The sequence below is a fragment of the Rhinichthys klamathensis genome, unplaced genomic scaffold, assembly GCF_029890125.1.
Source record: "Rhinichthys klamathensis goyatoka isolate OS25496 unplaced genomic scaffold, OSU_Roscu_1.1 h1tg000578l_1, whole genome shotgun sequence".
NCBI classification, from domain to species: domain Eukaryota; kingdom Metazoa; phylum Chordata; class Actinopteri; order Cypriniformes; family Leuciscidae; genus Rhinichthys; species Rhinichthys klamathensis.
Window position 1 is genome coordinate 694,319 of NW_026607042.1, and position 11,679 is coordinate 705,997.

General features: G+C 47.6%; 1 protein-coding gene across 2 annotated transcripts in view; it reads left to right on the forward strand.

Annotated features, from left to right (window-relative positions):
• Window positions 1–9,970, forward strand: part of ip6k1 (inositol hexakisphosphate kinase 1) — a 58,949-nt gene extending 48,979 nt beyond the window's left edge. For both annotated transcript variants that reach the window (XM_056239982.1, XM_056239981.1), the window contains exon 6: window positions 7,254–9,970. In XM_056239982.1, the coding sequence (XP_056095957.1) occupies window positions 7,254–7,703 (450 nt within the window). In that variant the 3' untranslated portion in view covers window positions 7,704–9,970. The remainder of the gene's footprint in view (window positions 1–7,253) is intronic.
• Window positions 9,971–11,679: the final 1,709 nt, after the last annotated feature.

Genomic DNA, 11,679 nt, shown 5'->3' on the forward strand with positions numbered 1-11,679 from the left:
GTGTGGCATGCAGGTGCGTACGGCTCTGACCCAACACACGGGTCACATTAGGAGTGTGTGTGTGTGTGGCATGCAGGTGCGTACGGCTCTGACCCGACACACGGGTCACATTAGGAGTGTGTGTGTGTGGCATGCAGGTGCGTACGGCTCTGACCCGACACACGTGTCACATTAGGAGTGTGTGTGTGTGTGGCATGCAGGTGCGTACGGCTCTGACCCGACACACGGGTCACATTAGGAGTGTGTGTGTGTGGCATGCAGGTGCGTACGGCTCTTACCCGACACACGTGTCACATTAGGAGTGTGTGTGTGTGGCATGCAGGTGCGTACGGCTCTGACCCGACACACGTGTCACATTAGGAGTGTGTGTGTGTGGCATGCAGGTGCGTACGGCTCTGACCCAACACACGGGTCACATTAGGAGTGTGTGTGTGTGGCATGCAGGTGCGTACGGCTCTGACCCGACACACGTGTCACATTAGGAGTGTGTGTGTGTGTGGCATGCAGGTGCGTACGGCTCTGACCCGACACACGTGTCACATTAGGAGTGTGTGTGTGTGGCATGCAGGTGCGTACGGCTCTGACCCGACACGCGTGTCACATTAGGAGTGTGTGTGTGTGGCATGCAGGTGCGTACGGCTCTGACCCGACACACGGGTCACATTAGGAGTGTGTGTGTGTGGCACACGGGTCACATTAGGAGTGTGTGTGTGGCATGCAGGTGCGTACGGCTCTGACCCGACACACGTGTCACATTAGGAGTGTGTGTGTGTGTGGCATGCAGGTGCGTACGGCTCTGACCCGACACACGGGTCACATTAGGAGTGTGTGTGTGTGGCATGCAGGTGCGTACGGCTCTGACCCAACACACGGGTCACATTAGGAGTGTGTGTGTGTGGCATGCAGGTGCGTACGGCTCTGACCCGACACGCGTGTCACATTAGGAGTGTGTGTGTGTGGCATGCAGGTGCGTACGGCTCTGACCCGACACACGTGTCACATTAGGAGTGTGTGTGTGTGTGGCATGCAGGTGCGTACGGCTCTGACCCAACACGCGTGTCACATTAGGAGTGTGTGTGTGTGGCATGCAGGTGCGTACGGCTCTGACCCGACACACGGGTCACATTAGGAGTGTGTGTGTGTGGCATGCAGGTGCGTACGGCTCTGACCCAACACACGGGTCACATTAGGAGTGTGTGTGTGTGGCATGCAGGTGCGTACGGCTCTGACCCGACACGCGTGTCACATTAGGAGTGTGTGTGTGTGGCATGCAGGTGCGTACGGCTCTGACCCGACACACGTGTCACATTAGGAGTGTGTGTGTGTGGCATGCAGGTGCGTACGGCTCTGACCCAACACGCGTGTCACATTAGGAGTGTGTGTGTGTGGCATGCAGGTGCGTACGGCTCTGACCCGACACACGTGTCACATTAGGAGTGTGTGTGTGTGTGGCATGCAGGTGCGTACGGCTCTGACCCGACACACGGGTCACATTAGGAGTGTGTGTGTGTGGCATGCAGGTGCGTACGGCTCTGACCCAACACACGGGTCACATTAGGAGTGTGTGTGTGTGGCATGCAGGTGCGTACGGCTCTGACCCGACACGCGTGTCACATTAGGAGTGTGTGTGTGTGGCATGCAGGTGCGTACGGCTCTGACCCGACACACGTGTCACATTAGGAGTGTGTGTGTGTGGCATGCAGGTGCGTACGGCTCTGACCCAACACGCGTGTCACATTAGGAGTGTGTGTGTGTGGCATGCAGGTGCGTACGGCTCTGACCCAACACGCGTGTCACATTAGGAGTGTGTGTGTGTGGCATGCAGGTGCGTACGGCTCTGACCCGACACGCGTGTCACATTAGGAGTGTGTGTGTGTGGCATGCAGGTGCGTACGGCTCTGACCCGACACGCGTGTCACATTAGGAGTGCGTGTGTGTGTGGCATGCAGGTGCGTACGGCTCTGACCCGACACACGGGTCACATTAGGAGTGTGTGTGTGTGGCATGCAGGTGCGTACGGCTCTGACCCGACACACGGGTCACATTAGGAGTGTGTGTGTGTGGCATGCAGGTGCGTATGGCTCTGACCCGACACACGGGTCACATTAGGAGTGCGTGTGTGTGGCACACGGGTCACATTAGGAGTGTGTGTGTGTGTGGCATGCAGGTGCGTACGGCTCTGACCCGACACGCGTGTCACATTAGGAGTGTGTGTGTGTGTGGCATGCAGGTGCGTACGGCTCTGACCCGACACGCGTGTCACATTAGGAGTGTGTGTGTGTGGCACACGGGTCACATTAGGAGTGTGTGTGTGTGTGGCATGCAGGTGCGTACGGCTCTGACCCGACACACGGGTCACATTAGGAGTGTGTGTGTGTGGCACACGGGTCACATTAGGAGTGTGTGTGTGTGTGGCATGCAGGTGCGTACGGCTCTGACCCGACACACGTGTCACATTAGGAGTGTGTGTGTGTGTGGCATGCAGGTGCGTACGGCTCTGACCCGACACACGTGTCACATTAGGAGTGTGTGTGTGTGGCACACGGGTCACATTAGGAGTGCGTGTGTGTGGCACACGGGTCACATTAGGAGTGTGTGGCACACGGGTCACATTAGGAGTGTGTGGCACACGGGTCACATTAGGAGTGTGTGTGTGTGGCACACGGGTCACATTAGGAGTGCATGTGTGTGGCACACGGGTCACATTAGGAGTGCGTGTGTGGCACACGGGTCACATTAGGAGTGTGTGTGTGTGGCACACGGGTCACATTAGGAGTGCGTGTGTGTGGCACACGGGTCACATTAGGAGTGTGTGTGTGTGGCACACGGGTCACATTAGGAGTGTGTGTGTGTGGCACACGGGTCACATTAGGAGTGTGTGTGTGTGGCATGCAGGTGCGTACGGCTCTGACCCGACACACGGGTCACATTAGGAGTGTGTGTGTGTGGCACACGGGTCACATTAGGAGTGTGTGTGTGTGTGGCATGCAGGTGCGTACGGCTCTGACCCGACACACGGGTCACATTAGGAGTGTGTGTGTGTGGCATGCAGGTGCGTACGGCTCTGACCCGACACACGTGTCACATTAGGAGTGTGTGTGTGTGGCATGCACGTGCGTACGGCTCTGACCCAACACGCGTGTCACATTAGGAGTGTGTGTGTGTGGCATGCAGGTGCGTACGGCTCTGACCCGACACGCGTGTCACATTAGGAGTGTGTGTGTGTGGCATGCAGGTGCGTACGGCTCTGACCCGACACACGGGTCACATTAGGAGTGTGTGTGTGTAGCATGCAGGTGCGTACGGCTCTGACCCGACACACGGGTCACATTAGGAGTGTGTGTGTGTGGCATGCAGGTGCGTACGGCTCTCACCCGACACACGGGTCACATTAGGAGTGTGTGTGTGTGTGGCATGCAGGTGCGTACGGCTCTGACCCGACACACGGGTCACATTAGGAGTGTGTGTGTGTGGCATGCAGGTGCGTACGGCTCTGACCCGACACGCGTGTCACATTAGGAGTGTGTGTGTGTGTGGCATGCAGGTGCGTACGGCTCTGACCCGACACGCGTGTCACATTAGGAGTGTGTGTGTGTGGCACACGGGTCACATTAGGAGTGTGTGGCACACGTGTCACATTAGGAGTGTGTGTGTGTGGCACACGGGTCACATTAGGAGTGTGTGTGTGTGGCACACGGGTCACATTAGGAGTGCGTGTGTGTGGCACACGGGTCACATTAGGAGTGTGTGTGTGTGGCACACGGGTCACATTAGGAGTGTGTGTGTGTGGCACACGGGTCACATTAGGAGTGCATGTGTGTGGCACACGGGTCACATTAGGAGTGTGTGTGTGTGGCACACGGGTCACATTAGGAGTGTGTGTGTGTGGCACACGGGTCACATTAGGAGTGCGTGTGTGTGGCACACGGGTCACATTAGGAGTGCATGTGTGTGGCACACGGGTCACATTAGGAGTGTGTGTGTGTGGCACACGGGTCACATTAGGAGTGCATGTGTGTGGCACACGGGTCACATTAGGAGTGCGTGTGTGTGGCACACGGGTCACATTAGGAGTGTGTGTGTGTGGCACACGGGTCACATTAGGAGTGTGTGTGTGTGGCACACGGGTCACATTATGAGTGCGTGTGTGTGGCACACGGGTCACATTAGGAGTGTGTGGCACACGGGTCACATTAGGAGTGTGTGGCACACGGGTCACATTAGGAGTGCATGTGTGTGGCACACGGGTCACATTAGGAGTGTGTGTGTGTGGCACACGGGTCACATTAGGAGTGCATGTGTGTGGCACACGGGTCACATTAGGAGTGTGTGTGTGTGGCACACGGGTCACATTAGGAGTGCATGTGTGTGGCACACGGGTCACATTAGGAGTGTGTGTGTGTGGCACACGGGTCACATTAGGAGTGCATGTGTGTGGCACACGGGTCACATTAGGAGTGCGTGTGTGTGGCACACGGGTCACATTAGGAGTGTGTGTGTGTGGCACACGGGTCACATTAGGAGTGTGTGTGTGTGGCACACGGGTCACATTATGAGTGCGTGTGTGTGGCACACGGGTCACATTAGGAGTGTGTGGCACACGGGTCACATTAGGAGTGTGTGGCACACGGGTCACATTAGGAGTGTGTGGCACACGGGTCACATTAGGAGTGTGTGTGTGTGGCACACGGGTCACATTAGGAGTGCATGTGTGTGGCACACGGGTCACATTAGGAGTGCGTGTGTGTGGCACACGGGTCACATTAGGAGTGTGTGTGTGTGGCACACGGGTCACATTAGGAGTGTGTGTGTGTGGCACACGGGTCACATTAGGAGTGTGTGTGTGTGGCACACGGGTCACATTAGGAGTGCATGTGTGTGGCACACGGGTCACATTAGGAGTGCGTGTGTGTGGCACACGGGTCACATTAGGAGTGTGTGTGTGTGGCACACGGGTCACATTAGGAGTGTGTGTGTGTGGCACACGGGTCACATTAGGAGTGTGTGTGTTTGGCACACGGGTCACATTAGGAGTGCGTGTGTGTGGCACACGGGTCACATTAGGAGTGTGTGTGTGTGGCACACGGGTCACATTAGGAGTGTGTGTGTTTGGCACACGGGTCACATTAGGAGTGCGTGTGTGTGGCACACGGGTCACATTAGGAGTGTGTGTGTGTGGCACACGGGTCACATTAGGAGTGTGTGTGTTTGGCACACGGGTCACATTAGGAGTGCGTGTGTGTGGCACACGGGTCACATTAGGAGTGTGTGTGTGTGGCATGCAGGTGCGTACGGCTCTGACCCGACACGCGGCTGTCGGGACAGCATCATATTTCATCTCTGACGAGTGAGAACGAGGCTGTGAGGGAGAGAAGTGTGTGGTGTGGAAGTGTGTTCTGTTCAGTGGGTTGGACTGTCTAACAACATGCTAACTGTTCAGCTGTACAGAAGACAAAACTCTGTTCTGACAGATGTGATCTTGGACCTTTATACAGCCAACATGACATCATGACTTTGCGTAAACATACACGCCACTTTCAAGTCAAGTGGCGTGTTATCTATACGCATTTTGAGCTATCCGCGTGTGTGTCCACGCCGAAACGAACCGTCATCTTTTGCGTGTATGTCTACGCCGTTAAATGTCCGAGTGATTCCGCGTGTATGTGTACGCCGTTAAATGTCGGAGCGAAACGAAGCAAAATTCATATCTACATCTGTGGAGCAATATTTTTTTTCCTAGGATGGTAGGGGAAGACTCATAAATGGTATTAACCCCAGTGACGGGTAGGTTTAGGGACGGGGTTGGGGTAGGTCATATATTTACATATACAGTAATGTAACGTTAAGTCAACGGCGTTGATAAACACGCTGAAAAGCGATTATGCGTGCTTGATAGCACGCCAAAAATGTAAATACGAATTGCCGTGTCATACATACGCCATTTCATGAGATCAGTCTGATACAGCGCATGCCATTGTAAAGAGTGTAGAGTGCTCTCACACCTGAGAGTTTGTTTCGGATCCTGGTGTGTTTTCTCCCTTGGTTCGGTTCGTTTAGGCTTATGTGAACACGGCAATAGTCTGAGATCGCCTGAACGAGGTTGTCTTGGACCGATTGCAAACAAACTCTGGAACGGTTCACTTGAGGTGTGAAAGCAATCCAACCCAACGGACCAACGAATCAATTCAAATGGAAAATGCGCTTTATAAATAGCAGTATTGATGATTCTGTGAGTGAGCACATTAGTTATCACAGTTGAAAAGCAAAAGAGCACCTCTTCATCTTAAAATGTTGTTCTCTGTGTGAGAAACTGTCCCGGATGAAGCCTTGATTCCTGCTCCAGCTGCATTATAACACTCGTATAGTGTTTGCGTATTTCTGCACCAGACGTAAGTATTAATATGAATGCAGTATATTATTTAACAGCGGGAATGACGGCTACATTCGTATAGTGTTTGCATGTGTCTCGACAGTTGCCACAATAAGCTCAGCTTGTCAATCATATTCTTGATGGATGACGCAGAGGAAACGCTGACCAATAAGAGGACAGTTGTACTCGCCATCTACTGGCCTGACATGAATAATACAGCGTTTTTAGTCATTTTCACGGATCGGATGTGAACGAGGATCGTTTAACTACGCTGTCTGTATGTGACAAATGCAATTGAAAAATCAAAAAAAGCTGTCACCCGAGCAGCTGCGATATCTAGTGCTGTCCTTCTGACTTACTGGGAACATTGATGTTTTTAAATAAATGATGTAACAAAAGTTTACATTCCAAGTTGTTGTTTATTGCTATAAGGTCAAACATGATGATGAATATCTGTCGGTTCAATAAATATCTTACCAGTTAAGTCAAATTAAAGCAGTCTCTGTGTTGCTTTAAATCCTTCCAAACCTCTGAAAGGCAAGCCAATATTGATTCAGGTTTTAATACAGACTCGGCTTCTGTTCCCTTTTTGCTTGTAGACTCTACTGTTTTCATTTATATATAGGTTTATCCAAGTGTATCTCAGTTAAGACATGGTTTGGACAGGTGGATTCTTTTTGCACTCTCTCATTAATAACATTTTGTATATTTTCTTATTAAAAAAGTCCCATATTGTAGCTTAGAACGTCGGCCTGACCAAAGAGCACAGTGGTTGAAGGCAAAAGCCAATGGAAGACGGTATAATGAAGCCTTGAGGCATGATTTCCACATTGACTATCCTAGCCTGACCAAGCTGTCCTTGTCTCCTGTGCTCATTCTGCAGGTGTACCAGATGGACACGGGTCACTATCTATGCAGGAACAAGTACTACGGCCGGGGTCTTTCCACCGAGGGGTTTCGACACGCACTCTTTCAGTTCATGCACAATGGGACGCAGCTGCGCAAAGACCTTTTAGAGCCCATCCTGAGCAAACTGTGCAGCCTGAAGAGTGTGCTGGAGCGCCAGGCCTCGTACCGCTTCTACTCCAGCTCCCTGCTCATCATCTACGAGGGCAAGGACCCGGAGTGTGCCGACCCCTCGGAGGAGAGCCAGGCCTCTCAGGACAAGCCTCGGGCGCTGAGTGTGGACGTGCGCATGATAGACTTCGCCCACAGCACCTTCAAGGGTTTCCGGGATGACCAAACCGTCCACGACGGCCCGGACCGCGGATACGTGCTCGGACTCGAGAGCCTCGTCAACATCTTGCAGCAGATCCGCGAGGAGAACCAGTAGCCAACCAGTCGGCCCTTCGGTTGCAGTCCAACATGCAACGCTACTCCCTCCAGACTGTTGACATTTTCATAGAAAAGCAACGATGTTTATAAAGATTGCACATTACGCAAACCTAAAGGTGTGTTTTCTGTTTCTCAGTTAGTATTTGAGCCATGAGGGATTCATGTACACCAGAAATGGAGGCAGGTTCTTGGCTCTGCTGTCCCGAGAGAGACGGCCACTAGTCCGCCTCTCCTCGACAGGAGATGTTTCAGTGTGTTCGTCACGTGGACTCATCGCCATCATGTGACCGGCTGAAGAACTGCAGTCATGAACCAGGAGCTCAGGGCACGTCTGCTGTCAGGGTCTCTCTTAAAGTGTGTGTGTGTGTGTGAGAGAGTGTGTGGGTGGGTGGGTGGGGGTGTGTGTGTGTGTGTGTGTGTGGTGAATCACAAGATGAAATGCCCAGGTCACATTTTACCCCAAGTTCACAAGAAATTATGAAGCCGATTTTAGGACCTTTAAGATTTTTGTGCCATTATTTTCATGATAAATTAAGCATGAATGCATTTCTACCTAAAACTTCCAGAAACACTGATTGTGTTTTCCATTTATTAATATATTATAATTATGCTTAATTATGAAAATAATGTCACAATGCAAACAAAATCTTACTGGTTTTAAACATATCTTGATGCAGTAATGTGATTTTCTTGTGCTGTTTGGGGCTGGAATATGAGCTGTAGTTCCCAGCATTTCTCCAGGGGTTTAAAGGGAGGCGTTTAGCTCAGAGTCGCTGGTTAAAGCTTTATTGTAGAGCTGGTGGTTTTAAACCACTCTTCTCTGATGACAAGATGATGGATCTGGCCTTATGGCAATAGTTGAATGGACAGCTTAGTTATGTTCGTCTATTTAACCAGTCAGGTGATGTTTTTTTTGGTAGCTATCTTACTCTGTACATTTAGAGCAATCATTCAATTTGACAGTTTTTACATATTTGTTGGGATAGTATATTTGTAGTCTTGAATATAGATTATCCTTGTGTTACAAAGTCTTTCCCTGTCAGCAACGAGGTTATCATTACAGAAGAAAACCTCACTGCAAAAAACATAATTTTCTTAATCTGTCGAAATTTTTAAACATCCTTAAAACATTGAAAAGCAAAATTGTGTAGGGTATTAAGATTACAGAAAAAAAAGTCTCAAATTAATTTCTCACCTCATTGGCAAATCTTGATTTAAGGCAAGCAACAAAAAAAATAATTCTTTAATATTTGAAACAATTTTGCTTCTCCATTTATATGGCATATTTGGATAATTTTGCTGAAAAACAGGCGAGATAAAACGGCTGATTAAGAAACTTATCTTTGCTTTAGTTCGTGCTCACTAACATCTGCACTGTAAATGATTATAAAGAGCATGTCTTTTCATTTGGTTTTGTTTTGTATTCATTTTGAAGGGTTGTCTTTTAACTACACCGATACACAGTGACGATTTGCCATCAGCAAATGTAGCAAGATTCGTCCCTAGGTTGGTCCTCGTGAGAATGACACGTTCAGCATGTTCTCTGTCTAGATGAATCATTTATTGCACTATAGTGTCAACCTCTTGCTGAAACATGGACACTTTTTTGCATTCTCTGGGAAACAGACATCACATCCGCCTGTAGTAGCAGTTGAGCAAATATACTGTAATAACTGTTCGTTCGTTCGTTCGTTCGTTCGTTCGTCTTGTCCTACATTTATTGACTTTGGTCACATGTGGTGTATAAATCATAAATCAACATGGCATCTATGCGGAGTTGTGCCGTAGGGATGTGTCTGTGTTTAGACGTGTGATTTTGGTCAATAGCCATAACTGGGACGTCCAGGAGTGTATCGCGTGCATTAATGTTTTATAACAGAGTCATCACAGCACATCAGGTCATTTCTTTAATCGTTGAAGGGAAACGTTTGAAGAACAAATGCCACATGCGTGATGTGATGTGTTCTCTCACAATAAATGAGCAATGTACTAAAGTTACATTTAGAATACATCATTACTAACATGATTAAAGTGTAGCTGGTTTGTGTATCTAAACCTTTCTTTTGTGCCGAACCATGAGAGAGGAACGCTGATTCATAGATTTGGCATAAAAAGAAAGAATATTATTACCCCTCATCCTGAAAACGATCCTTTTATCTTTATTGTTGTTGCATGGATGGGTATTTTTTTAAGAAAAAATTATATGACAACTTTGAATGTGAGATATAAATTGTTTATTTAAGTAAAGTTGTCTTGTCTCTTTAATATTTTGTTGCTGTTTTGATTTAACAAAAAAAAAAGCAGAACACTCATTTCTACAAAGCAAAATAACCAAATAATGAAACCCACTAAAAACACATGCAGAATGCATTTCCTGAGGGAAAACCAATAGTTTCACGCCAGCATAGGGTACATTTCACATCAGCACAAAGGTGTAAGAACAATATACTTTCTCAATAAAACAACTATTGGTTTCAGTTTATATATTTTATCAGTGTAACGTATCTGCTAGTGTCAAAGCTTAATCATTTAACAACATTTTGATATTGCAACAAAAAAAAAGGTTGTCAACTGTACCGGACAACTACATGCTGACACTGTCACTGCATAAACTGATTAAGTGACTCAAATATGTAATGTTTAGTTTTTCTGCCATATGTATAGTGACTATTCTAAAAGACTTCTAAGAATTGTATTTTTTTTGAAGATTTGTGTAAAATTCTCAGCATGGTCACTAAGGACAAGAACATTTTTATCATGAATCTGCTTTAAAGATCCTTTTGGTAGTTTAAGAATGTCATGCAAAAGTCCATGTGGATGTAAACTATACCCTGAGATAATATTAAAAGCATATTTCAAATGTAAAAAACAAAAAAAAAGTTTTGACAGTAACAGTTGACAATGACAGTAACAGTTGACAATCACAGTAACAGTTGACAGTGACAGTAACAGTTGACAGTGTCAGTAACAGTTGATAGTGACAGTAACAGTTGACAATCACAGTAGCAGTTGACAGTGATAGTAACAGTTGACAGTGATAGTAACAGTTGACAATGACAGTAACAGTTGACAATCACAGTAACAGTTGACAGTGACAGTAACAGTTGACAGTGATAGTAACAGTTGACAATGACAGTAACAGTTGACAGTGATAGTAACAGTTGACAGTGATAGTAACAGTTGACAGTGACAGTAACAGTTGACAGTAACAGTAAGAGGTTGACAGTGACAGTAACAGTTGACAGTGATAGTAACAGTTGACAGTGATAGTAACAGTTGACAATGACAGTAACAGTTGACAGTGATAGTAGCAGTTGACAGTGATAGTAACAAGTGACAGTAACAGTTGACAGTGATAGTAACAGTTGACAGTGATAGTAACAGTTGACAGTGATAGTAACAGTTGACAGTGACAGTAACAGTTGACAGTGATAGTAACAGTTGACAGTGATAGTAACAGTTGACAGTGATAGTAACAGTTGACAATGACAGTAACAGTTGACAGTGACAGTAACAGTTGACAATGACAGTAACAGTTGACAATGACAGTAACAGTTGACAATGACAGTAACAGTTGACAATGACAGTAACAGTTGACAGTAACAGTAAGAGGTTGACAGTGACAGTAACAGTTGACAGTGATAGTAACAGTTGACAATGACAGTAACAGTTGATAGTGACAGTAACAGTTGACAATGATAGTAACAGTTGACAGTGATAGTAACAGTTGACAATGACAGTAACAGTTGACAGTGACAGTAACAGTTGACAGTGATAGTAACAGTTGACAGTGATAGTAACAGTTGACAATGACAGTAACAGTTGACAATGACAGTAGCAGTTGACAGTGATAGTAACAGTTGACAGTGATAGTAACAGTTGACAATGACAGTAACAGTTGACAGTGATAGTAACAGTTGACAATGACAGTAACAGTTGACAGTGACAGTAACAGTTGACAATGACAGTAACAG